Below are 26,028 nucleotides of genomic sequence, written 5' to 3' on the forward strand. Positions count from 1 at the left end.
CTGCAGTAGAGCCTGCTACAGGTTATTGGTCTCTGACGCTATTCGAGGACGCAGAGTGACGCCTGCTGGTGCGTACCCGGCAACGCTGTGCACTCGACAGCGCTGGAACGAGGACCAGGCGCCGGGGTCAGCCGCAGCGGTTTCCCTAGCGACAGCGTTCGTTTTTTGCGGGCACTGCTCACGAAACGGTGCCTCACGGATACACGGGACGCTTCCTCTTGGAGGAAATCCGGGTTCATGTCGCACTTTCCGAGCGCCACAACGGACGGGAGTCCGCAGCAGCGACCTCGGAGCGGAACTCGCGTCGGGGAGCAGCCTCCTGCGAACATTTTCCTCTATGCGCCCAGGATGCGAACGGAGTTGCCGGATCCGCCCATGGACCTGAAACTGTTGCCAGTGCTCCGGTCTGAGCGGGTTCTAGGGACTGCTTCTGCGACAGAGTCGAGCGCTGAATCGATCGGTGCCTCGTCAGAGCCGAGCTCCGCAGCAGCAGCAGCAGCAGCAGCACTGGCGAGTAAAGCGGTAGAGCTATGGGAAGAGGAGCGAAGCGCCCTGGAGCGACTAGCAGTTTGCGTTGAGGGCATGCGTCCAGCCGGGGGCATGTGGCTCCTGGAACTGGCAGCCGCGTTTGCGGACACGCTCGACGTAGCAACAGCGCCTGGCGTGAACCCGCAGACAACGGCGCTTCCGTGGACCTATCGTCCGCTGCAAGGAGCGGCTGCTGAGCTGGTGCGGAATGAGAGCGCTCTTGCAGCAGTTTACGCACCAGTTGCGTCTGAAAGCAACGAGAACCGCGTTGATCAGTCTTCGCTGGCTCGATCACTGGAACATGTGGCACTTGGGGCCAACGCTATGGAAGCGGCCCTTCCGGGTCTGAGCGCCAGGAATGCGCAATGGATGCGACCTCCGCAGTACGACGAATTCCTTTCCTTGAAAGCCGGTGGCGCTCCCGAGGTCAGCGGTGTCTTGCGGCCAGAGGCCATGGCGCACTCGACAGCAGAGGGCGATGCGAAGGTTCATGATTCCCTGAATGCCGCAGCGCTTGCGGCAGACGCCCTAGCTATCGAAGCGGAATTTGAAGCAGCCACCCAACTCGATGAAAATTTGGCTGCGCTCAAGTACCCACACCCAAGTCCAGAAAAACGCGCCAGTGGCGGCGAGCGCCTACGAGCTATCAAAAGCTTTCCGATCGTGCCGGATGAGCAGCTCTGGGAGGAGCCCTGTGGGTTGCTCAGTTTCCTCGAGGTGCCGATGACCTGGCAAACACACCCCATGACGTACGGTGTTGCGCAAGTCGACAGCACCGTCCCGACCTTGGTATTCTTCGGGGAGAATCTGACGGATGCAACGGAGGCGCAAACTCCAGTCGATCGATTTGCGTACCAATTAGATACCCCGGAGAGTGCTCGAGAACTGGCAGGCTTCGTTTGTTTACACTTTTCTGGGAACAGTGCTTGTCTAGCACCCGTTTCCTTCCGCGTTCGGCCACAGTTGCATGCATGAAATGAACGTGTATTCGGTCGGCGATGATGCTTCCGGGATACTGTCAGGGCAGGTCTCGCGAATGCCCAGCGCGCTTCCCCAAGTACCCCGATATCTGGTAGTACACACGGTATTTTGGAGCAGCATGCATCAATGGCTCTCCATGAAGCGCTCGTCACAGCTTGCAGTGCCCCATGAGGAAAACTCGAGAAGCGTTGTCCTGACCGCCCGATCATGCAGCGTTCATACGCTGGCGTTCGACCTGAAGTGCAAACAGCTGGCCGGTAAAGCGACACACCGCCCACACACGCCCGTACAGACGAGTGCTTTACGCGCCGCCGCGGCACAAGGTTCCCAGTTCGGCAGACAAAACGTTCCCATGCCCGTCCCGTGAGCTCCACTCGCGTCCTAGTGTTGCTCCACTTTCTCGCCGCGAACAGATAACGTCTGCAGACTACACTCGACTGGGGTAGAGCATGACGCGCACAGCCTTGCCGATAGCGCTCGGGGGGAGGTTTGTTGCGAACTTGGCCCGCACACAACCACTGCTACCGTGTGGCGCGATGATCCGGCCCCAGATGCAACGGTACCGGGTAACTCGCCCTCGCGTCGTCGTCCGCGCTCGTTTCGCCTTGTAGACGTAGGCCACGCGTTTGCCCGCATAGAACGTCGTCTCGTCGCGCGTGCGCACGCCTTCAATCTGGATCCGCGTTTGATTCGGGTATTGTCGTCTCTGTGACCGACGGTAGCCTAATATGACGCCCTTGCAGTACACACGCACGGGTTGTTGTCCCATGGTAGATCGAAGGTCACGCAGGTGGCGTCTTCCTCGACGCTCCACGACTCGGACAAAGGAACGCTAGCGTGTTCTGCAAGTGCGAAGCATGCGGAGGAAGGAACAGGCGCACGGGCGCCGATGATCGTCGACGCGCCCAGGGCCTTCCTATGACAATTAGGGATCAAATGGTCTCCGTCTGCTGCGAGTGACCCGGCTGTGGCGACAATGCGGATGGCATGATTATTCAAACTATGATCAAAAAGTTTCCTAAAATTTGAATAAAAGGATATTATATCCAGTTTGCCGTCTTTGGCGTCTCGGCCTGGGCGCGATCCGCGCACACGCTGCTTTTGTAAGGCGACTCTGTGGACACACTCTACTTTCGCTGCCCGCTCCGGTGCACTGGTACACGCCACCACCATGGTCAAGTTCATCAAGCCGGGCAAGGCCGTGATCGTTACCTCGGGAAGACAAGCAGGTCATAAGGCCATAATCGTTCGTTGCTATGATGAGGGCGGTAGCACCCGCAAGTTTAACCACGCCCTCGTTGTCGGCGTCGAGCGGTACCCCCTGAGAGTCACACGTGAGATGAGCGAGAAGCGTATCGCGAAGCGGTGTCGAATTCGACCTTTTGTGAAGTTTGTGAACTACGTGCACATGCTGCCGACGCGGTATAATGTGGACTTTTACGACGAGCTCCGTCAGGTGCTACCGGAAACGCTCGGACTGGGCACGGCGGACGACCCCTGGACCACCCTGGAGAGTCGACGGAGCTGTCGCATCGCGGTGAAGAAGATCCTAGAACAGAAATACCTGACGGGAAAGTATCGATGGTTTTTCACTAAACTCCGGTTCTAAGCTTGCTTGTTTGGACAAGCCGCATCGACGAGTGAACCGACTTGCCTCCGAAGAGCTGGCCGTGCGCTGAGCCTGCCGGTTTGGAGTGGTCAGTACGCTGCGCTGGACACCGAATAGAAGAAACTTATCCGATTTTGATGATGATGATGATGATGATACACGGGGAGGTATCGTGTTCAGGAGCACCTCGACGAGCGCGAGATTCCTGTCTAAACGTGAACGCGAGTATTTTTGGACACGAGGATGTTTGCAGGAAAACTTGATTCCTATGGTTGCAGGACCTATATCCAGCTTCAGGGAATCGTACCTTGTCCTTCCTTAAAAGTCATGGTGTCTGAGGCGCTCGCGTATGTCTCAGGAAGCAGTTCGAATACGCGGAGAGTGCCCTGTTGCCTAACCCAGAAACCCGGGACGCTGCCTTTACCGGTCATTGAGTGCCAGTGAGCGCTGCCTTGAATGCGAGATGACGCTAGCCACGGGGCCGTGCGAGTCGATGCGAACTTGCCGAAGCGTCGCTTCTGATATGCGACTTGCGCCAAATGCCGCTGGTACTGCATTCGACAGCCGGTCTTTCGTGGTACCGTGAATGCAATCCGGTTCACAGATGCTAATCGCCGACGTAAACAAATAGAGTTATCAGCCGGAAGCTCTTGTTTCCAATGCGCAGAATAGGATGTGGGCATTGCGTCCCCGATAACATGCGTGAGCGATGCGATTGGTGATCGATCCTGTACGGGAACCTCCCTGGAGAAGACACATCGCTCCATTCGGGATCGGTCCAGCGCGTCAGGTGCACGCTTCGCGCTTGAAACAGGAGCTGCAGTGTTCTGGTCGCTCCGCTGCAGACAGACGAGCGCACGCTGGCAAGCACCCTGGGGAACGCGCACCGCCGCCCCGACGCCATGCCAGCGATGCAACCGGCATCCGAACTTGTCTGCGGTTTACCGGACAAGGACAGGCAAGCGATTGCTAGTGCGTCACTGCTGGAGTATCTGGCGTCTATGTTCATGGTGTGCTTGCCGCGTTATTCCTCGAGCTCTCCCTGCATCTACGTCGAGATGCTGCCCGTGTCTGTTGAGAGCGAGCGATCTGCGGTCGATTGCCTTCCTCTCTGATTCTAAGGGATCAGTGATTGTATCCGGAGGTCGCTCAGCGCACGACTTCGACCCATGTACGGGGAAGCAGTCTTCGCTCAGTTCGAGAGTCGCTATGTTTCTGGAAATGTGGGCGAGACTTGCCTGCGGGGTCATGGTTCGTTCGAGTGACATTCCTTGCAGTATTGTGGTAGAGACCGAACGCCTTTGCCGTTTCCTCACATGCCTCAGCATAAGGGCTGAATAGAGACCGTCCCGCTGGTCTCCGAACCGCACCCAAGGGACCGGTGTGCTGCATGACCAGCCAACCCGCTGACACGTGCCTTGCTACGACGTAGAATCCGTACATCTGGGCAAAAAATCCTGAATGCAAAGTAGCAGTTCTGACTCCCTGCTCAGGTACGGATGAAGCGAATCAGCAGCGCGCAGTCAGGATGCCAGCGGCTCCAAGGCACTATGGTGAGAACGCCCGTGCGTCCGGAACAACCACGGGGTGTGCTCGCCCAAAGCGCTCCAGCCTCAGGGAATCAGCGGCGAGGAACAAACTCTCTCTCTCTCTCCGATGCGACTGCTTCCAAAAGACCGCGAACATTCGCAATACAAACACACCAGAAACGAACCTGACAAGTGCTCACCCAGTAGAACACGAGCCGGGAGCGCAACGATGCCAGCGCTCGCTCCATGCGCTGCGTTTCTGGCGCTCTCCCAACAGTGCCTGGCTCCCGGAATCCTCGTTCGAGGTGCCACAGATGCGGCTCTATCCATGCCCCTTGTCCCGTGTTGGAGCGATCTCTGGTCAGCGTCAGGAGCTCAGAATGCCCCTGGTATGCCACTCTGATCTCATTCATCGACATGAATCATCATTCATGGCATTGCTGCATGGAACTGCAGGCGTATCGAGGCCCGTCACCCTGCAGCCGCTGCAAGGCCGATTCATGAGCTGTCACGTCCTCGAGCCGACGCCCTCTGTGCTACAGAGAAAAGCCGTTCTGTCACCGTGATGCATCCGTACCAACGGTATAAGCGCTTTTGCGGATGATTAGGGCAGGCACTCGGCACACGATAGAACGTATGAAACGACCAGAATACCCGAGAAGAAGTATAGGCAATGGAACTTGGAAGCACGGGTTTTGACAGATACTTTACCGCACCCTGAAAAACAGACAAACAAACAAAGAGAAAGAAGAGAAAAAACGCACAATCCAAGAGCGCCGGCCTTCGGAAAAATTGCGTCAAATTGGATAAAAACCAGCTGGCACCAGCGAGCGCGCATCTCATGTTGCCGCGCACTGACCTGCCCTGGAGCAACGCCCTGGGCAAGCGACAGAGCGTACGCTGCACCTTGACATGGCTCGGGGCGACGACCACGCCACTCAGCCGTGGGTAGAAAAGTATCGACCAAGGCGACTGGACGACGTTACACAGCAGCACGAGACCATTCGCGCTTTGAAGCAACTTCTGTATGGATCCGGAGGCTCCAGCTTGACGGAAAAAGTCGCCAGTCTGCCGCACCTGCTCTTCTATGGACCGCCTGGAACCGGTAAGACCACCACCGCGCTTGCGCTGTGTCGCGAGCTCTTCCAAAACATCACGAATAGGGAAACACTGCAAAATCGCGTTCTAGAACTCAACGCGAGCGATGAGCGCGGTATTCGCGTTGTGCGGGAGAAAATCAAGCGCTTCGCGCAGTCATCCATCGAGGAGAGCGTCGACGCACAGGTGCCTGGGTTCAAAATCGTTATTCTGGATGAAGCGGATGCTATTACCGCAGACGCCCAGACAGCTCTTCGTCGCACTATTGAAGTGCACTCGCGGACGACGCGTTTCGTATTGATCTGCAACTATCTGAGTCGCGTGATACCGCCGCTCGCGAGCCGTTGTGCCAAGTTTCGTTTCAAAGCACTCGAGGATGGTGCAGTGATAGCACGATTAGAGCACATTGCTAGGACCGAGGGCATGGGGCCGCTACCCCCGGAGGCATCGCGTCTCCTGGCCAAGGCTGCAGCCGGAGACCTCCGGCGCGCCGTGAACCTGCTCCAGAGCTGCGCCGACTGGGCACGCAGTGCAGACGGCTCCCAGCGCGTTCTTGAACCGGAAATGGTAAGCGAGGCCGCTTGTATGGTCCCTGCTTCTGTAGTAGAACGATTCTACGATATTTGCGTCTCCCGAAACGAGCCAGTAACGGCGTGCTTTGAAGTCTTGCGCGGCGGATACCCAGTCGATGAATTGCTTCGTCAAACCCTAGAGCTTTTACTGCTGGACAGTGGTACTCCTCCCGCTCAAGTTCAGATGAACGATTTACAGCGCTCTGCTATCGCCTTGCACATGGCATGCGCTGAGAAGTATCTCTGCGATGGTGCGACTGAGGCTGTCCAGCTACTGGCATTCGTTGCCAACTGCCGAAGCGTCTTGCAAGCATCTTCGTGAGCGTGTCGCTTCGACACTCCTCCGCGCATGCGCCATGGAATCTCGCGGGGGTCTCCACATTTCGGACATGTTGTTGTGGCGTCGGTTAGCGATTCCAGAGCAAGAATCCGTTCCGCGCGACAACTTGCAACAGGGTCTTGCCCACAGCGCGGCTTCGCGTGCGCTCCATTTCAGGAACACGGCCTGCAGACCATTGACCTGGAGCACAGCGCTTACACATGGCCATAACATGGGAGGGTAGCGTATCTGACACGACAATAGCGATCTCGACACAGCGCCAGCATACGAGTTCTCGCTGAACATGCTGCGATGAATCTTTGAACTGCTATGACATCCTTGCAGCAATGCTTGCATCAGTCTCGCCTGCAGCGTGCTCCACCGGTCCACGCAATTGTCTCGTGTAGCGTGCCACTTTGTTGCGTAGATATCGCAGCGCCATGCAGCGTGGTATGCAAGCCAGCTGTCGCCGTGCCCGAAACCTGTCTCAGCTCCAGCCTGTACCAGACAGGGATTACGTCATCGCCATCGGACTGCCTCAATGGCCAGTGCTGCAGCAACCGCTACCGCTGCATACAGAGCATCAGTTAGCCACAGCAGCTGCTGCGGCATATCGTGTGCTTTTCAGCGGACTATGTTCATGTGTTTGCCGCTTTCAAGGCTTACGTCGCGGGCGCTCAGTGTGCGCATCGTCTTTCGTGCTGTCCAGATCGTCGAGGCGTTCCCGGCTGCGTGCCCGCCAGAAAGCATCGATCGTGTTCAGCAAGTTTCTTTGAGCCTCGTCCCAGCCGAGGAGGGAACCCCTGCGGCCCGCGTCCCACGAGGCACTCATGATTCCATAGGTTAAACCGAATAGCGATACTCCGAAGAGGCCCAGGGTCGCGTACCCAACCACAGGTGGAATCACGACAACATCGTAACGGTACTTGAGAAAGAAAAAGACTCCGAAAGCGCTCAATCCGAGTAAGAAGGGAACACCCGCAAACACCACCATTCTGCGCTGCATTCGCTCTGCAACAACCAGAGGCAGCGCTGAGCTTGTGTGCTCCAGTGCCTCCGGCGGGCTGGTCCATTGCGGTGCGCCGTCCGCCTCGGTACCGTCCTTCACACGCCCGGCAGGTGCCGACCGCCTGCGTGCCTTCGTCTTCGGCTTCTTTTGCATGTATAGTCTCCGTATAGCGAAATGACAGTGCGTCCCGTTCTGTCGGTTGCGACGCCGTGCCCCGAGTGCACGCGTGTCAAGCGGCTGCACCCTGGCGCGCGTCACTCCGTCACCGGAGCACTGCACCCACCGCGACAAAAGTTGCGCTTGCAAGACGAAGGCCGACCCAACGCGCTCACGTGCTTCCCGAAGAAGCATGCTTTTGACGTGACGCTTATGCTCTGACATTGCCCAAACGTCGCACCAGTGCACTAGCAGCGTTCGTAGGCTACCGTCCACCAACCGTTACCCTGGGTATCTACGCGGATCAGGGGCGCACGCGATGAGAGACGCCTGAAACGAGTTTCCATGCTTGTTCCACATTGATCCATATATGTTTCAAAACATGTCGTAAATAGCATTTTATACCGTTTATGTCTATTTAGATCCAGTTTCGATCACGCGTAGCTTCTGCGTCCCAGGGGACGGCGCAGTGCGCGCTCGACGACCGTCCGCTTTGACTGGGCACTAGTCTGACGACGTTTGACCTCTGCAACGACGTCCGCCAGGGTACGGTCGGGGAGTTTCAGCACCTCGACCTCTTCGCTTGTGTTTGCGTAGCGTGTGCAGACCGCAGAATGAGTGGTGGTGGTGGTGGCGGTGGCGGCGGCGATGCGCCAGATGCTATCGCGGTCGGCAACGAGGCGGCCACCGTGAACCGGGAACGCCTGCTGCGTCTGCAGCGGCTCTCCGAGCAAGTGCGCATGGGCGGTAAGGGCAGCATGCGAAGGAAAAAGAAGGCAACAGGTGTTCGGCCGGGAGCGACCGACGATAAAAAGCTACAAGCAGTGATCAAAAGACTGGCGCTTTCACAGATACCCCAGATCGACGAGATCAACATGTTCAAGGATGACGGCACCGTGCTGACGTTTGCTCTCCCGAAACTGCAGGCAAACATCTCAGCGAACACGTATGTGTTGAGTGGATCAGCACCGCAGCAGCGCCGTCTGGAGGAACTCCTGGATGACGTTGGGGTCTTATCACAACTGGGACCGGAGAACCTCGCGCATATTCAGCAGCTGATGCAGCAGCTATCTACGCAAGAGAAACAGAGCGATGATGTACCTCAAGTGCCGGATGCGGACTTTGAGGCAGTTGCGACGCAGGCAGCGGACACTACCGCATCCTCGGCTTGAGAACGGGTGCCATTGCGGTTTGCAGCTGCCTCGCGCACGTCCTCGAGGCCTCCTGTGGTGGCGGAACCGCTCCAGTTCATTGTCAGCGTTGTTTCAGCGGGGGCCCCATGTACGAGTCTTTGTGCTGTATATGCTGTGCATCGACCAGAGTGATGTCAGTGCGCAGCAGTTTCAGGGGACGGCGAGGAGGTTTTGCAGTGGTAGGGCGGCGGCGGCGGCGGCGGCGGCGGCTGTCGACCTGCGCCACAGGCGTCGTGTTTTTCCCGTCATCGACAGGGGATTTATGGCGACCAGGGACCTTCGATAGCGCGCTTGATGTCAGCGACTGGGAAAGCGTCTACGCTTCCATGCCCGAGGCCTGCAATTTCCGTGACCCATCGTTGTCCATGCAGATGCTGGACAGTTCGCATGTGCCAGCGGGCGTCGAGCCTAGCCCGGGCGTTTGCAATTGCGCATCAAGTGCCTGTGTGCCGATGCAGTTCATAGACAGAACAACTTTGCGATACCACTGAGGGCGTCGGCTCGCACGGCACTGTTCATCTGACTCGTCGTCAGTTTATGCTCCGACAGTCTCTGTGCGTACCGAGACTTGCCGGCGCGGCACGACGCGTTGGAGAAGCGCACAGTGGTTCGCGAATCCTGGACACTGGGTCTGTCCTCCGCTATGATGTATGGAAGACGTCGCCTGTTCATGACGCGGGTCGCTGTTCGGCACCTATCCCTGAGGCGCAGCACGAACTACTGGGCCCGCGTGCTCATCCGCTCCACGAGATGCACCATGGGCATCTGCTTTGCAGTGTCGTTCGTGCCAGATGTATCTTAGCGCGCCCTGGGTGCAGCCAAATGCTCCAGGAAGCCTGATACAGCTTCACGCATGCAAATAGCAAGAATGCGTATGGTTTCCGGCCCCGTGTATGCCTAAACTCGATCGCTTGATTCATCGCGCGTTGCAGTTTCTCCGCACCGATCACACAACGCCCGATGATGGTGACGTGCTCGTATCCCATCGGTTCCAAGAGGCTTCGGGTTCCGTCTCTGGATGTTGCGTTGGTTCCTTCAAACGCCCGACAAACCGTTGCTCGACACGATACGGCACCACGCTCGTAACGCTGCGCACCACCGAGACGTCACACTTGAAGCGACACCGCACGCGGCGGCTGTTCGACAGGGACACGCTGGCGAGCGAAAGCCGGTATCAGTGCGAGATGCCGCACTGGACGGTCGTTGTTCCTGACGACGCACCACAGCGGATAGGAAGCAACGTCCACACGAGCGCCCTGCGCGGTGGTACACCCCTAAAGCGATGCTTGCTCAGAATGAAGATCCAGGTGGAGCACCACCGACGCTATCCTGTCAGTGTTGCTTGCTGCAATGCCGAGGCAGACGCGTGTACGCTGCGTTCCCCGCAGCGTTCGCGGTATACGGCCCAGGTTTAGATCCGAATTCGCGAATTCCCTCTACCACAAGGACGAAGTGATTGTATCCGAGCGTTCACTGAACACCAAGCACCAGTGTAGATGCACCAGTCACCGCATTGTTGGTCGCGATCAGCGGGATGCATCCGATGCGCCCAAATGGAGCGGATCATGTGTGCATCCAGGAATGCCGCCGACCCGCACTTGTTAGTCACCTGGAGCAGTACATTGTGTTTTTACCAGTTTGGGTATTCTCGGTGCAGGCCAGTGTTGATGCCGGTAAGCGTTCGCGATTTTTTGCAAAGCATCAAACCATGACACGAATCTCGATATCATCGTACGGTGCGGCCTGCTGAACAACGATGCGCTGTTGTGTGGCGAGCACGAGGAGTTCCAGCATAGAGCGGGCAATCACGCGGCGAGATGCAGCTTCAGCATGCCAGAGTTTCTGGATGCTGAGGGCTTCATTTTGTGGTTGCTCGCGACATTTGGCCACCAAATAGTCCAGCAATCGCTCGGTACGATGCGTCACTATCGACGGTGAAGCTGCGGCAGAAGAATGAGCACCCGGTGTCGACCAGCTGGACAGCAGCTTCGCGGGCGAGGCCATGGCTCGCTCCAGGCGCAGCGGGCCAACCTCGGCCGCGTCGCCCGGCACGGGAGATGCACCTGCTGACAAAGCCGATAGTCGCGAGATCTCCGTAGTCGGTAGTCCAAACGAAAAGTTACTGTCGTCGAGCGTTCCCAGGACAGGGCTTGCGGCTGCTGGCTCCAACGCCGAGGAACGCTGCTCCTCATGTGCATGTGCGAGGGTCGCTGTATCGTTACCATCCCTAGGTTCCGCGGTTGCAGCTTGCGATAGATCGGTCCAATATTTCTGGATATGGCTGTGAACCTGTGCACCCTGGCTGGGTACGATTCGTTGCAGCAGGTCTGTGAGTTTGGAAATGCCATCCAGCTCTGTAGCGGAATCGTCGATGATCGGACGACGGAGGGTATCGGTTGTATCGGCGAGCGCTCGCCGAATCACAGCAGTCGCAAGTTCCAGCTGCGAATCCACATGATACTGGGGAGCCAGCGGCCGGCGGCCTGTCGACTTGCGCCGCTTCTGCCGATGCAGCGTGCTCGTGTTCATGATGCTACCCGTTTCGTCCAAAAACTTCGAGGAGGGCTCTGCGGAATCACGACGTAGCGAAGACGTCGGCACTGCAGTCTCCGCCGCCAAGCTCCAGTCAAGGGCTGCTGCCGCGTACGTTGCGCCTTCCGGTTGGACGGTCGGAAGTGACAGGTCAAGCGGCGGCGGCTCGGGCAGCGTTAACGGTACCGAGCGGAATTGTTCCGGTGTCAAGGCTTGATCCTCCGTGGAGGATTTGGGGTATCCTCCGATACCGGCTGCGGGTGGCGAACCCGCGACAGGCGTCGGCGCGCGCAAGTGTTCGGCCTCTTCATCGCGTCGGACAACTTCTACAGGCCGAGCGCTTGACTGGAACGATTCGTTTCCGAATAGCGGATCGATGGTGATCTGTTGCGCATCAACGTGAAACGGCGACGGGTTGAGGTCAGCTCCCGCCTCGCTCGCAAACGGCTGTCCAGCAAATGCATCGTTTGCGAGCGTCCCTGCCGAAGCCGGATAACCGAAACCAAGCAAGCCGTTCCAGTAGTCGCCCAGTAACAGGAGTGCTGAAGCGCTATGCTGTTCACCGGCATCAGCGGAAGCAACCGTGCGAGTCGCCTCAGCGGCACCGACCACGTGCTCTGAGAAAGTGATGCTTCCGTACGCTGCCGTGGCCGAAGCGCTCGTCAGCGCGGCGCCTACGCCCTGTGAACCCGACACAGTGCCACCGGCAACGCGGCCGTCTGTCATCTGATAGGTCAGCTGAAGCTTCGTCAACGCATCCGATGCCTCCTCGAGCACGTACCCCGTCTGCTTCTGGTGGATACGGCTCACACCGAGAAGCAAACATGCACTGAGCCGCAACGCCATAGGGATTTCTGGGGCCGCTATCTGCTGACACGCGTTCACAATGTCCGTCGTGAAGACCTGAGCCTTTGTGAGTTTGCTTTGAAACGTTGCCGCAAGCCATATTTTCGCGAGGGGCCCTTTACGAGTCAGCACTTGTTGCGCGTAGAACATCGCGATTACACCTCCGGTGAACGGACCACTTCAGCCAATTACGACAACTGGTTCGGCGTTGCCAGAGCCCGGGGTGCGCCTCGCGGGAGCAGCCTAGCGAAGAGACGTCCTGTGCAGTAAGCGTCTCGTTGGGTAAAGCGCGTTGGGTGATTTGGCTTTTCGCCAGCGCAGGGCGCTGCCACGCAACACGTTTTGGCGCGCTCGATCGCCCGATGGCTTCGTGACGCATCGCGCGTTTCGCTTCGCGTGACGCGCTCGATCGCCCTATGGTTTCGTGACGCATCGCGCGTGACGCGATCTAGCGGCGCTGGTGGCGTTTGCCCTGGCATTCGGCCGATCGCTGTGCTCTGCTGTGCTGGGTGTTCGTTGCCATTATAGCTGTCAGAGGCGTTCGCTTCACTGGATGCTGGGCGAATGCATCGACGTGGTCGAGTGTTGATCAATGTTTCGAATTCACATGCCAAAGCGGAATCGTCATCGGGTCGTTGGTGGTCTGCAAAGAATCGGGCAGTCCGCCGTATCGCATCGGGGGATCCTGACTACGACGAACAGACGCGTTCGCGGTACGCTGGTGTCTTGACGCTCCTCGTGAGAAGCCTAGGGCGGTTCAGTGCATCTATCTAGGTTACATGAGCAGAAAGACTCCCGGAAAAAGTGACAATTGATTAGCGAATGTAGCAGCGGAGACCGGTGCCCCTGCCCGTGATCATCAGGTCTGTACGGCAGTGTTGGCAGGGAATCTCGACGTATTGGATACACAAAGATGGAAACACCGGTCTCACAGGATCCTTCGTTCCCGTTGCAGGTATTTGGTATCCTTTGCGGCGTACGGGCTAAACGAAGAAACAAGTGCGCTTTCCATGCCGCTGTGAGCGCCTCGTTGGATGCCACGTCGCCGTACCTACACGCCGTGGTACGCCCGCAGCCGCCATGCGCCTCGATCATGCACCGCAATGCAGTGCTGCGCCGAGGCGCTCGCCTCGAGTGCCTCGAACGCATCCATGCCATCATGAATGCGACGGATCCTACGCGCATCCAGTCCGGTTGCTTCTGGGGTTTGGCATGGAGCATCCGACCAGTCGTATCTGAAACGCAACCCTCAACGATATCCAGGGGATCGGTCTCATCTCGACTGCGACTCTACGAGAGACTCGGTGCATCTTGGTTCTAGACGGTCTCCAAACGATGCATCCAAGCGAACCGCTGGGACCTGCAAACGTCGGCGGTATCCAGGATGCCATGCCGTACACTGAGCCAATGATCAGCGATAGGTGCCTACTGCATCCGCCTCCCGGTTGCAGCAGCGAGGCAGGCCTCCAGCGACTCCGCCTCTGCCCAGAAGCGGAAGCGAAAGGCGCCCTGACAGCGATTGCGTTTTGGCGCCTCGATCGATTGCATGATGGTGCTTCACAGTACATTTATGGAACATTAGGTATTAAAATGGTCATAAATATACAAGCGTCTTGCGCATCGAACTCCAAAGCAGGTGTTTGGCGACGCACCCAGGTGGCTCCAGCGTTGCTTGTGCATAGCGGCTCAGCGGGAACGCTTGCACGGAAAGCCCTCTAATAAACCAGTCTTTTCGCATACTTTGGTGGAAAGCTTCGGTCGTCCTGAATATCAAGTGCGAGACTGGCTGCCAAAAGAGTCTAGAACTTGGACGAACAGGTTTTTCGCTGAACTGCAGTTCGCCCTGTACGTGCCGGTGGGAGCGCGCGGGCCTCCCCTGTGCCTGCACGACTGCGGAGGCGCACCTGCCGCTGGTATTGCGGCACTGACTTGGAACTGCGTCCGTGCGGAGTGCACGTACACTCGGCGGAAGTGAGAAGTGTTCGTGTTATTGCCGGTGCTGGTGCTATTGCTGCAACGCGCTCGCACAGTGTGGTGACAAGCGGCACAGCGTCGACGAGCGCTGCCGCTCCTCAACGAGAACACGCCACGCAGAAAACGCTCACCGCGGATCGCTATCTACGTGAGCGCGTGTTCCTGAAGCTTATCCGCGCGCCGGGTTCACGCGCTCGCTGACAAATCGGCAACCAGGTTTTGTCCTGGAAGCAGTAGGTCCCACGCGAGCGTGCTGTCGCTACCGCGCTTAGCACAAACCTTTCCAAGACGGGGTTTACGCGACTTGGGCCCGAACAGTGCTTTTGCCTGCATTTCATTGTAACACGAAGCACATGCTAGATACGGGACCCCCAGCGCCACCTCAATCCATTTTACATAACTTTTCGGCCTCAGGATACACCGCTGCCGATGATTGCCCCGATGAGCTCTTGCTAGCTGCTCTCGAAAAGAGCGGTAACCAAGCGTCCACCGCGGTGGGCGTCCCGCAAGCACCGTTCAACAATGAGCGTATCAACGAGACAGCGCTCGAGTTTCCGCTTTGCGCACGGGACGAGCGTCCCGCAGCCGTCCCGCAAGCACCGTTCAACAATGAGCGTATCAACGAGACAGCGCTCGAGTTTCCGCTTTGCGCACGGGACGAGCGTCCCGCAGCCGTCCCGCAAGCACCGTTCAACAATGAGCGTATCAACGAGACAGCGCTCGAGTTTCCGCTTTGCGCACGGGACGAGCGTCCCGCAGCCGTCCCGCAAGCACCGTTCAACAATGAGCGTATCAACGAGACAGCGCTCGAGTTTCCGCTTTGCGCACGAGACGAGCGTCCCGCAGCCGTCACGCTCGACGAGGAGGCTGCAAATTCATGGACCTTTCCGGGTGCGTTGCACATTCGGGAGTACCAGTTCAACATTGTCCGCCGAGCGCTCACGCGCAATACCCTGGTCTGCCTCCCAACAGGATTGGGTAAGACCCTGATCGCGGCCGTCGTGATGCTGAACTACATGCGCTGGTACCCTGACGGCATCGTCGTTTTTGTAGCGCCAACAAGACCACTCGTTCACCAGCAAATGAAGGCATGCTATCAGAGCGCAGGTATTGCACCCCAGCTCACAGCTGAGTTGACGGGCCATACGCGTTTGGCTGCCCGTCGAGCGCTCTGGCATTCCCGCCGGGTCTTCTTCTCAACCCCGCAGGTGATGTTGAACGATGTCCTGCGACACATCTGTCCCGTCCAGCGCATTGTCTGCGTCGTCTTTGATGAAGCGCACCGGGCAACTGGTCGATACGCTTACTGTGGACTGGTCTCCGAAATAGAACGGAGCACGGGGGGCTGTTTCCGCGTGCTTGCCCTGACGGCAACGCCAGGAAGCAGCGCGAACGCCATCCAGCAGGTTATCCACAACCTCCGAATAGCACATCTCGAGTTTCGGCAGGAAAGCGACCCGGACGTACTCCCGTACACGTACGAGCGCCAGGTGCGGGTAGAGCGAGTTCCTCTGGACGCGGCAATCGCTCAAGTCCTCGGTGCTTTTCAGCGGAGCCTTGCGAGCACGCTACAGAAGCTCTGTGCACACGGTGCTTTTTATCAGCGCAACCCGGAAAAAGTGCAACACTACCAGCTAGTCATTGCACAGCGGCGTTGGATTGAGGCTTCTCGACGACAACAGACATCGAACGTCAATGCCAGCAGAACACTTCCCGTGGCGCTCTTTCGTGACTTTGCGCACGCGCTCCTACTCAGTCGATCAGTTGAGCTTTTGCGCTCTCAGGGACTAGGAACATGTGTTCGGTACCTCGAGCAGGAACGCACCGCTCAAGCAAAAGGCAACCCGCGTTCTCCGAATGAGCTCACCCGTCGAAGTGAGCTCCAGGAGCTCCACCTCCGAGTCAAACAGCTTCTCGAGCACGGTACGCGCCATCCGAAGATTGAACGATGCAAGGAGCTCGTTGTCCAGCACTTTCTGCGGCACGGCTCGTCGGCGTCAACACGAGTAATGATTTTCGTCCAGTACCGCGATGTCGTAGCAGAGCTGGAGGCAGCACTTTCCCAAGCGGCACCGACGGTTCGACCCGCCTCCTTCATCGGCCAAGCAAACAGTGGTATGACACAAGCCGACCAACATCGTATCATGCGCTTATTTCGACAGGGTGCGCTGAATTGCCTGGTGAGCACCAGTATCGGTGAAGAGGGCCTCGATATCGGGCACGTTGACCTCATCATCAGTTTCGACGCACTCGGATCGCCGATTCGCATGCTGCAACGGATGGGCAGGACTGCCAGGGCTCGTGCAGGCCAAGTCATTGTCCTTGTTTCGGAGTCGGCGGAATCACAGCGTTTCGAGGAGATGAATCGTCGAGCGAATGGTATCGCCGAAACGCTCCGCGATAAGTATAGCAAGTTTAAGTTTTTCAAGGAGTCACCGCTCATGCTGCCGGCTGAAGGCCAGCCGATTCGATGCCAGGTGCTGCCGCTCACAGCGATGCCCGCGCTAGAGTCGCAGTCCCAGGAGCCTGAACGTCCCCGAGGGGAAGCGGGTTCGACGCAAGCCCCGCCGCTGTCGCCACGACTCGAGCGTTTGCTGGTGCTCTGCGTCAACTCAAATCGATCTATGGACTGGATGAAACGCCGTCCGTTGCTGGCGCTGAGCGCATCGCGGGATACATCGACTGAGGCGGCTCAGATTGTCCTCAACGAAAGCAGGTCCATCGAAGCGCAGTATCGGGTACGCTGCACTTCAACCACGTCGATGCTCTGGATCCGACTTCACCGACTTGTGCAGCACTTCCTTACCGGAATGCAGGCATCAGAGGTACCAATTTGCTTTGAACGGAGGCAGGGCATCGTCGGGCCTGGCCGCTGCTGTACGGATTGGAGACGCTCCCGCGAGCTCGCGCTCGACGTCCAGCCTGTTCCCTGCAGGGCGTCCGCGGAGCGCGCTCGGGCTCTGCTGGAGACAGGGCCTGCTGAGGCCGCTCGGGCGCCTTTGAGCGATTTCCAGCTCACCTCGGATGCGTCGCAAACGGGTCCCCCGCATTCGGAGAGTGCTCATGGAGAACCGATCATACCAATGTGTTCAACGAGCGTCCGGATCGACGCGACTGCAAGCGCTCCAGCCGCTGGTACAGGTGCTGTCGCCTCAGCCAGCGCAGTCTATTCGTGTTCAGAAAGCGCTCGGTGCGATGCACATTCGGACCCCACATTGGATACAGCGCGTTATGCATCATCGCCCTGGAATGCACTTTTTCCTGAACCATTGTCGACTCCAGCAGATGCCTCTGATCGCGTCGGTGCCCCGCGTGGCTCTCTGGACGCGGCCAGCAACACATCGAGCACCTCTTCGGTGGTGGAGATACCCACACCCCCGGAGCTGGTGTCGCGAGCACAGCAGGAGTGTCCAGCAGCGATTCCATCTTCAGATTCAAGGTCATCATCATCATCATCATCTGCGTCGTATTCACTGTGTATTGCGGGGAGCTGTTCGCCGCACGGCACTCGGGGCGGTCACGAGTCGGTGCGGTCTACGCGAAGCAGCACACCTGCTTGCCGTATTGATGAATTTATCTCAAATACGGGTTTGTGGCATTCGTCGTCGGTTGCTGTTCAATCATTACAACGCGAAGCGAATGCAACGTTTCGGCCGACTGAGCATCCGGATATTCCGAGTGATCACGGTGCATTCAGTGAAGCGCTGCAAGGTGCTGCACACAATGCTAACACTGGCAGCGTGGCGTGTCATGTGTCAGCTGCGCGGGAATGCGCTACTCCAGACGTGCCAGAGGAGGTCGCTTCTTCAGATATCTATTGGGATGAGGTACTCTACCGCACTGCCGCTCTCGCGGAAGAGACCATTCATGGCCAGTCATGTAGATGTCGAGCGTCACCGCAGCAACTGAACGCGCACTCGCCAAAAACGGCACATTTAGGCTCACCTGCTCATGCGAGCGTCCAGCATCGTGGAGGCGGCACCCAGTCGGCAAGTCCCCAGACGTACGCCCAGCATTGCCCCGGTTACCCCGGTGAGGCGGTGACTCCAGGGGCGCCACCGTCCTTCCTGGACGACAACGGTAGCCTGAACTCGGTCGGAGCACCAGCTCGGATACCTACCAAGCGACAACGCGCTCACCTACGGCGAGCACAGGCGAGCGATACGGGAACACCGGTGCAGTCGCCGAGCGGCGGCAGCCAGTGTGTCTGTACCCGTTCGAGTGCACGCTCGCACCGCGTTGCTGCGTTAGAGCACTCTCCGGCTATTTTGACGCCATTCTTGCACCACCGCGCCGCAAGAAGGCCACGGCTGGTCCGAATCAGCGACGCTGCCAGTCAGGTTGCACAGGGCACTGCTCTGAGCGACGCGCTGCCTAGCGGTAGCGCCAGTCGCTGTCTTGAGGTTGCGGAGGCGTCGCCACGAATATCCGCGAGGCTCGGCTCGGTTGCGCAGCGTCCACGCGCGGCTGGTACCCGAAGCGCACCCAACAAAAGGATCCGACGCAAGCGTCGGCGTGAACTCGTAGCCGCTTTCATCGACGATCAAGCGGAGGTCTCCAGTTCCGAAGGCAATGCCTCCGTTGATCCAGACGTTGCCGAAGCGCTTCGCGGCACCGACGGCGACTCCACTAGTCCTGATACCGATACGCCGGGCTCCCTGCGAGCATTCCTCACGAGCCAGGCGACGAGCCAGTCCACCGGTGAACAACGTCGACAGCGGGCGATGTACTGGCGCTCGTTGCGCTCGCCACAGCTCCACTCACCATTATCAGCACAAGTGGAGCACAGTTTGACGACAACGACAACGGATCATCGTGCCTCTATCGTCCAGAGTGGAGCCTCTTCAGAAACCACATCACGACACGGTATGCTGGCCGGTCTGAATGAGCCCAGCGAAGGCACTGCAACGGAGCCGGTTGCATCGTCTCCAGACACACCGTGTTATCGCTGTGGGCGGAGTCAGGACCCGGAGCGTACGCTCCTGTGTGACCGCTGCGACATCGAGTGCCATACGTATTGCTGTGATCCACCGTATGCATCTGTTCCCAGTGGATCCTGGTACTGTCCCCGGTGTGAGGCGTATCAGCGGAATGTACGCATCCTGGTACATTCGCGCAACCTGAACCATCCCCTACTGACCGCAGTTCGGGAGCAACTCGCGCGCTCGTATCCATTGTCGGGTCTGGTACCGTGTGCGGGCCTCGAAGCAGACTATGTCGTGTCGCCGCGAGTTGCAGTGTTCTTTCTCGGACCCGAAAGTGGTCGCACACCGAATAGAGAACAGTGGTTCGAGCGACTCGAACGAGCAGCTTCCCGTTACACGCGCATCTTCGTGTGTTGGGTATGGACGAGTCCAATTCAGTTGAGTCCACGAGGTCTCCCGGCCGTGCTCAACACAAATGCAACGCTCCTTCGCTGCAGCGGAATCGCTCAGGCAGCGGAACGCATCACTGACCTTGCGCTTCTCGAGCACAGAAGCGGTTACGGACTCGCCTGGGTTCCTTTGTCGTGGCCGGATCGCTTTCAAATGGCCTTAGGATTTCTTCAAAAAGCCGCCGATATGTCCTTCCTACATGCTATGCTGCTTCTGCTTCGCCACGGCAACGGGATGGACGCTCTACGGGACTGGTATCGCCACGAGGGCGCAGCAATGGCGACAACGTGAGCCTTTAGCGCAGCCGCTGCGAATGCTTGGCTGTCGAGTGCCAGCACCGTGGCGAAATCGTCGACACGAACCTGATCTAAAAGCGATAGGAAACGCCGTCTATCAACAGCATTCTTTCGAAACAGCGCCTCGCTATAGACGACCGGTGATCACGACCTGGCAGGTAAGACCAAGCGCATGAGTGACCCCTGGGGACGCGTGAATGCACGTGTTCTTCAGTTTAGCGGGCGTTCGCGCGCAAATTCCGAATATGCAAAAGTGAATCTACAGGTGAACGACAGATGGGGCAACGATCGCTACGCACGCGCAACAACTGTGCACAGTCTACACAGAGACACAGGTGGCGACACGGCAGCACCGTGGTATCCCGCGGGTCCGTCATGCAAATGATACAGAGATCATCGTGTTCTGCTTCAGCGGCTGCAGCGTCGGAATCGTCTGCAGAGGCCATGCGCTCCTCGATGCCGTAGATCTCCTGCAACTCGTAAATGGTGCCGTCTACCAGGATTTTCTGTTGGACGACCTTGACCGGGATCTCGTCAGCGAGCTCGAGTCCTTTCGGTGGCATGCACAGCGTCACGTATGTGGCCTGGAAACGCACGAGGCTGCCTCCATTGGGGTCTGTGTCCGTCGAGCGCCCCGCAGACTGTTGTACCTGCCTGTGGCCGCTCTTGGCGAGATCTTCGGCGCTCTCAAGGCGCTGCAGCAGAATCACAATCGGGTATCGATGCTTGGCGAGTTTGGCCGGGTTCTGTTCGAAAAGAAACGACTCGCGATATCGACTGGGCACGAAACCGCGGTGGCTATTCTGGCGGTACCGCTGGCCCATACCGGCCTCGAATGGGGTAGGTACTGGGGGCACCGGCTCCAGCGGCTCGACATGGAACTGCTCAACGCGCGTTGTGCGGTTCGTGAGGTCCTTCGCCATGAAGAAGACTGTGCAGAGGCCCGAGCACGTTGCGTCAAAAACAAACTCCAACAAAAACTGCTGTGGATTTTCGGGATCTCTAACAAGGCGTACACTCTTCTTCCGAACATTCAAGTCGTTCTTTATGGTGTACGCGTGAACCATGGTCGGAACCGGCTGTGTGGAACGCTCCGCACCACCCTGCAGCCAGCGGAGTCCGGAACTCGAGCCCTGATTCACATCGCCGCCAGGTCGTTGCCAGGAAACCGTGCCGGTCGGAGGCAACCCGTCAACGGCACCGGGCTGGGGCACGAGGTTGCCGGGGCTCGTTTCCACAGCTGGTACCGGACGAGGCCCCAGCACCCGTGCCTCCGGTGCATCGTTTCCCGGTCCGTCTCCGAATCGCTGTGCAACGTGTACATCAGCCTGCGAGTTCACGTTTCCCATGAAATGAGCAACGAGTCGGGTGTGCTTCGAGGGCCCGTCTGTACACGGCTTTTATAGCGAACGCGCTGCGTAACTGCTAGGTCGCTAGGTCGCTAGGTTGCTAGGTCGCTAGGTCGCTAGGTCGCTAGGTCGCTAGGTCGCTAGGTCGCTAGGTCGCTAGATCGCTTGGTCGTTAGGTCGCTAGGTCGCTAGGTCGCTAGGTCGCTAGGTCGCTAGGTCGCTAGGTCGCTAGGTCGCTAGGTCGCTAGGTCGCTAGGTCGCTAGGTCGCTAGGTCGCTAGGTCGCTACCGTTTCTCCGACCTGAGACGTTACCAGAGGCCTGCGGCACGGGCCCGGCGCAGGCAGGCCCTTGCGCTGCGATGATCGAGCGCGCTGCGCACTGGATACCTCATGAGCAGCTAGCGTTCACGGTTGCATGGAGCGCGGGCTGCTTGGTATCGTGTCCGGTTTTGCCAAAGGCAAGACGGGTTTGAATCTCGAGGAATGTGGTCGTGCTTTTCGAGTGAGGTATGGTGGTCTGTTTTCTGAAAGTTTAGAGCACGTACGCTTTCAGTGGAGTCTAGATCGATGCACCTAACGCACCAGGTAGAAGGAAGGCCTGCTTGCGTTGCTTCTCGTGAGGATCGGAAGCGCTTTGCGCACGTGTTTCAGCACTTGCAGGTATGCATGGGGAACGGTTCGTGGGAACGCGAAACTATTGAAGCCGCGAAAGACTGTGCACACTTTAGTTGTAGCGGTCGATGGTCAGGTGCGGAAACCTTGGGGTGCGTAGAAGGCGAGCGTTGCGCTCGCCGTTCTGCAGCGCAGAGGCTCGATCAGAAACGATCCGGTATCATAGTTGGGCACGTGCTTGCAGGGACATTGCTTACCCAGACACGCTTTTCTAAAAATACGGTCTTGTCGTTACGTTTCCTGGTTCGAGCGGGCGCGTCACCAGGTGAGGTCCACAAAGCACCTCGCTAGCGCGCGCGTTGCGGACGAATCCCAGAGAAATCACAGCGGCAGTCCAGGACTTGTACGACGAATGCAGTATAAGGGCATCATTACGTGCGGGTTGGAAGCAGTTTACGGAGGGATTTGTTGACTTTCGTCGGATCGGCGTTTGTGCCGGCCTTTGTGCCTCCCAATGAATCTTGCATATGGATTCGCTCTGGGTAGCGGCGAGGCGCCATTTTGCGCGTCAGCAGCTCTCTCTGTTGCGCTGATGTCGAGTCCGGTCTGGTGACTTTATTTGCTGGCGCATCAGGCATGGCGCTCGAGGCATCAGCGCATCGTTACGGGCATTGGCATCCACGCGTACGCTTCCCAGCGCTTGGGTGACAGATTCGATCGCGTGCGCTTCCACTAGTCAAGCACGTAAACGGTTCCCGCCTTCAAGCGATGAGACGACGGCATACAAAGCAGAGCCTGGAACGCCTACAACGCAGATCGCGGTGCTGCTTCGGATGCCGACGCTCGCTGCAGCGCGCACGATGGATCGTCGAACGCAGCCGACGTTGCCGCCGGTGAAGTAGAACTGGATGCGTGTGTGGATGCATGCATGCATGCATGCATACGTGCGTCCCTGTTGATATGCGTGTCTAGATCGAAGCGCTCAGCGACAGCATCAGCTGCGATCGCGTGTTGCTCGAAGCGGCACTTTGGCTGGCAACGTGTCGCAGACACGCAGACACGCAGACACGCAGACACGCATGGATTGCAATGATGGCCCATGTCGCAACGGTGCGCAGTACGGATGCGGCAGCGTCGGCGGCCTGTAACGATCACGAATGAGGCATCGGCATCCGCACAGCAGCAGGCGATGCCTCGATCCCGCTGCGCTGGGGTCATAGCGGAGGCTCGCTGGCTGCTGCTGTCGCCGATGCCGATGTTGATGCCGATGCCTCATTCGAACCCAAGGCACAGTTGGTAGTCGCGGGCACCGACGCGCTATCCTGTCTGGCACCCGAGTTGCAGATCATCGCGTCCAGCTCCAGTAAGACGCCGTCCGCGTCATACACCTGGAACGGGCGATTGAAGGTGAAGCTGCAGCGATCTGAACCTGGTTCGTCTCCGTCGATATCGACTGCTGCATCCGGATCGGTGGCGATCAGCAGGAACGGCAGCCGAACAGCCGAATCGCCTTGTAGCGACGCGGAGCGCGGGCGCCCGCTGCTCGCCACCGCCGCACCGCGCATATTGCGTTGGACAAGGCGCTCGAGCGCTCGTACAATTGTGCGGTATCGCTGGATCCGGCCGTCCTTGTCCCGCACACTCGAACTCAGACGGCTCAGTTCGTTCTCGAGGAGAGACTGCTCTCGTACGCTGGCGCGAGGTAGACCATGCCAGCGGACAGCGCGACGATCTTTGTGCACCACGCCGATAGCACACAGCACATTCAGCGCATCGTAGACTCGACGGCGCACATTCTTCTCTTCACTCGCCGGATCACGCAACGCTACGCCATTGTTTCCCTGCAGCAGTTCGGCGACCAGCTCATCCGCGACCTCATTGTAGGTGGTCTCGCCTTTCTGCTCGACTTTGTGGCAAATACGAACGGCAAAGTGACGGAGGCCTTTTTCCTCACGGGGCCGCCCGGACCTCATCCAAGAGCTGAACTCGGGAGCGCAGTATTCAGCGCGCCCGGAAAAAAATTGGTCGACACACAGACCACGAACGCTGCCTTGACACCGGGAGCGTTGTGCACTCGTTTGTCGTCCCGTCACCCGCGTGATGTGCGGGTTCACGTTCGCTAGTGTCGACTCAAAGACCCGAGCTGGATACTGGATCCTGAAGTCTGGACAGCGTGTTGCGTCTGGTGCGGGGTCCTCGGTAGGTGCAACCTTGCGCGAGGTCACCGGTGACCACGTGCGCTGTCCTCGTCAGTTGCAGCAGGCCGATAGTCCTCGACTCTCCAGGTCCAGCTGGAATGGCGCAAACTACCGATGCTGGGAACTACGGAGTTCTCGTTCCACAAACTTGATGCCGAGTGTCTGCAAATTCCGGTACGTTGTCAGGCGGTACTCGAAGTCGTGCTCACTTCCGTGACGAGACTGCTGCACACAGGCGGCGTCACCAAGGTGCACGCCTGATGGAATTGTCTCGCGCGCTGCAGCACACTCACCTCAATAAACGTCTTGTTCCCCGTTCTGTGCTCAGCAGTTGATCAACGGAACGCCAGGTGTCGCCGACCCTTCCCTTGCCCGTAGATGGAAACACCCGCTACAAGCGCCATCACAGGCGCGTGTTCGCAGATATTCCCTGATCATCGCTGAGAGCGCGCATCGGCACGCGACGCCTCGGACTGGATTGCGCTTCCCGCGCAGTCGTCGAAAGCGGCGGCGGATGAGACGTGTGCCCGAATGGGTGCCGCGTGTGCCCGGCACCAGGGATGCGCAACGCGCGCCTGCACGGACTGGATCAGAGGCGGCTGGGGCACGGACGTGGACATCGGCCCTAACTGTACATTGTGGATCAAAAAGGTCAGCGTGCGTGCATGAGCATGGTGCGCGCTGTCCGAAAAGCGAGTCGCCCACAGGCGGATCAGAGAAGCGACAATGGCATCAAAGATCCAAACCGAACATAACTGTATGTTGTAGGGCGAAACAGTCAGAGACCCTGATCGCTGTAGACACGACGATCTCACAGCAGCGATGGACGTCACGCGGCTGGTGCCAAGCGCCCGGACTGCCGATGCAGATGCGATCGCAGTCCGTCACGTGACAAACGCCCCGCATTCGGCCGCGCGTCGACGCTGACCCTTCTGGCATCGCTACACCTCAGAAGGGACAGGTATTCCGCTCGAGTGCCGCTGTACGCTAGGTCCGAGTGTATTGCGAAGCGGATATCCGTTGAGCTTTAGGCGACCTGCACCACGACTCGCGTAACGATTGCGTGACGTCCTGACCCAGTAAAGAGCAGGCGCGCTCGTCATGACAGAGAAAGCGTCGAAGAGGCAGAGCATCGCCGAAGCGCTGTTCGAACGGCGCCCGAAAAACTTTGGGATTGGTCAGAGTATCCAACCAAAGCGCGATCTTTCACGTTTTGTGCGCTGGCCGCGTTATGTTCGCCTCCAGCGACAGCGGAAAATCCTTCTTCAGAGGCTGAAGGTACCGCCGGCGATTGCCCAGTTCCAGAAAACTGCGGACAAGAACTTGACGGACTCGCTGTTCCGTCTACTAGAACGTTACCGGCCTGAGGAGAAAGTCGCCAAGCGACAACGCTTACAACAAGCCGCGGAGCGTGGTGAGACGAAACCTGACACCCCCAAGCCTATTTTCGTGAAGCACGGCGTCAACCATGTAACCGACTTGATCGAACAGAAAAAAGCCAAGCTCGTGATCATCGCGCACGACGTCGATCCAATCGAATTGGTCATGTGGATGCCAGCACTCTGCCGCAAACTCGACATCCCCTACGTCATCGTGAAGGGCAAGGCGCGTCTGGGCGCACTGGTGCACTTGAAAACGGCGACGTGTCTGGCCGTCACCGGTGTCCACGACAGAGACCGCGCGGAGCTCTCGAAAATCATCGAAGTGTGCAAAATGCGCTTTAATGACCGATACGAAGAGATTCGAAGGCAATGGGGTGGTGGTGTGCTCGGAATCAAAAGTACCCACAAGTTAGAGAAACGACGGCGGGCGCTAGCCATCGAGGAAGCGAAACGCGCCCAGGCGTGAACGC

The 26,028-nt window shown here is 58.4% G+C and overlaps 12 protein-coding genes and 1 non-coding gene across 13 annotated transcripts, besides 3 other annotated features; 6 read left to right on the forward strand and 7 right to left on the reverse strand.

The window, feature by feature from the left end:
- Nucleotides 1-237: 237 nt before the first annotated feature.
- CYME_CML302C (hypothetical protein) lies at nt 238-1,503 on the forward strand (the record flags this gene model as incomplete). Its single annotated transcript, XM_005536854.1, has 1 exon — nt 238-1,503. The coding sequence occupies one exon, from the start codon at nt 238-240 to the stop codon at nt 1,501-1,503; it is 1,266 nt and encodes a 421-aa protein (XP_005536911.1).
- Nucleotides 742-1,404: a sequence feature (possible transcribed region).
- A 433-nt stretch (nt 1,504-1,936) lies between the features above and the next one.
- Nucleotides 1,937-2,278, reverse strand: CYME_CML304C (60S ribosomal protein L35A; the record flags this gene model as incomplete). Its single annotated transcript, XM_005536855.1, has 1 exon — nt 1,937-2,278. The coding sequence occupies one exon, from the start codon at nt 2,276-2,278 to the stop codon at nt 1,937-1,939; it is 342 nt and encodes a 113-aa protein (XP_005536912.1).
- A 402-nt stretch (nt 2,279-2,680) lies between these two features.
- On the forward strand, nt 2,681-3,118 carry CYME_CML305C (60S ribosomal protein L27; the record flags this gene model as incomplete). The annotated part of the gene is made up of 1 exon (XM_005536856.1): nt 2,681-3,118. One exon carries the CDS (start codon nt 2,681-2,683, stop codon nt 3,116-3,118), a length of 438 nt encoding a protein of 145 aa, XP_005536913.1.
- Nucleotides 2,935-4,864, reverse strand: CYME_CML306T. Its single transcript, XR_002461428.1, has one exon. It is a non-coding gene; the product is annotated as a hypothetical transcript (transcript).
- Nucleotides 4,865-5,559: 695 nt separating this feature from the next.
- On the forward strand, nt 5,560-6,639 carry CYME_CML307C (replication factor C subunit 4; the record flags this gene model as incomplete). The annotated part of the gene is made up of 1 exon (XM_005536857.1): nt 5,560-6,639. The coding sequence occupies one exon, from the start codon at nt 5,560-5,562 to the stop codon at nt 6,637-6,639; it is 1,080 nt and encodes a 359-aa protein (XP_005536914.1).
- Nucleotides 6,589-6,993, reverse strand: CYME_CML308C (hypothetical protein; the record flags this gene model as incomplete). Its single annotated transcript, XM_005536858.1, has 1 exon — nt 6,589-6,993. One exon carries the CDS (start codon nt 6,991-6,993, stop codon nt 6,589-6,591), a length of 405 nt encoding a protein of 134 aa, XP_005536915.1.
- A 298-nt stretch (nt 6,994-7,291) lies between these two features.
- On the reverse strand, nt 7,292-8,026 carry CYME_CML309C (hypothetical protein, conserved; the record flags this gene model as incomplete). The annotated part of the gene is made up of 1 exon (XM_005536859.1): nt 7,292-8,026. The coding sequence occupies one exon, from the start codon at nt 8,024-8,026 to the stop codon at nt 7,292-7,294; it is 735 nt and encodes a 244-aa protein (XP_005536916.1).
- Nucleotides 8,027-8,415: 389 nt separating this feature from the next.
- On the forward strand, nt 8,416-8,973 carry CYME_CML310C (BTF3-like transcription factor; the record flags this gene model as incomplete). Its single annotated transcript, XM_005536860.1, has 1 exon — nt 8,416-8,973. One exon carries the CDS (start codon nt 8,416-8,418, stop codon nt 8,971-8,973), a length of 558 nt encoding a protein of 185 aa, XP_005536917.1.
- A 1,722-nt stretch (nt 8,974-10,695) lies between these two features.
- CYME_CML311C (hypothetical protein, conserved) lies at nt 10,696-12,522 on the reverse strand (the record flags this gene model as incomplete). Its single annotated transcript, XM_005536861.1, has 1 exon — nt 10,696-12,522. One exon carries the CDS (start codon nt 12,520-12,522, stop codon nt 10,696-10,698), a length of 1,827 nt encoding a protein of 608 aa, XP_005536918.1.
- A 2,114-nt stretch (nt 12,523-14,636) lies between these two features.
- Nucleotides 14,637-16,350: a sequence feature (possible transcribed region).
- CYME_CML313C (similar to ATP-dependent RNA helicase) lies at nt 14,700-20,012 on the forward strand (the record flags this gene model as incomplete). The annotated part of the gene is made up of 1 exon (XM_005536862.1): nt 14,700-20,012. The coding sequence occupies one exon, from the start codon at nt 14,700-14,702 to the stop codon at nt 20,010-20,012; it is 5,313 nt and encodes a 1,770-aa protein (XP_005536919.1).
- A 220-nt stretch (nt 20,013-20,232) lies between these two features.
- Nucleotides 20,233-21,366, reverse strand: CYME_CML314C (similar to RING zinc finger protein; the record flags this gene model as incomplete). Its single annotated transcript, XM_005536863.1, has 1 exon — nt 20,233-21,366. One exon carries the CDS (start codon nt 21,364-21,366, stop codon nt 20,233-20,235), a length of 1,134 nt encoding a protein of 377 aa, XP_005536920.1.
- A 407-nt stretch (nt 21,367-21,773) lies between these two features.
- Nucleotides 21,774-24,423: a sequence feature (possible transcribed region).
- CYME_CML315C (similar to transcription factor DP-1) lies at nt 23,193-23,951 on the reverse strand (the record flags this gene model as incomplete). The annotated part of the gene is made up of 1 exon (XM_005536864.1): nt 23,193-23,951. One exon carries the CDS (start codon nt 23,949-23,951, stop codon nt 23,193-23,195), a length of 759 nt encoding a protein of 252 aa, XP_005536921.1.
- An 854-nt stretch (nt 24,424-25,277) lies between the features above and the next one.
- Nucleotides 25,278-26,024, forward strand: CYME_CML317C (60S ribosomal protein L7A; the record flags this gene model as incomplete). Its single annotated transcript, XM_005536865.1, has 1 exon — nt 25,278-26,024. The coding sequence occupies one exon, from the start codon at nt 25,278-25,280 to the stop codon at nt 26,022-26,024; it is 747 nt and encodes a 248-aa protein (XP_005536922.1).
- Between the last annotated feature and the right edge of the window lie 4 nt (nt 26,025-26,028).

The sequence above is a fragment of the Cyanidioschyzon merolae genome, chromosome 12 (assembly GCF_000091205.1).
Source record: "Cyanidioschyzon merolae strain 10D DNA, chromosome 12, complete genome".
NCBI lineage: Eukaryota > Rhodophyta > Bangiophyceae > Cyanidiales > Cyanidiaceae > Cyanidioschyzon > Cyanidioschyzon merolae.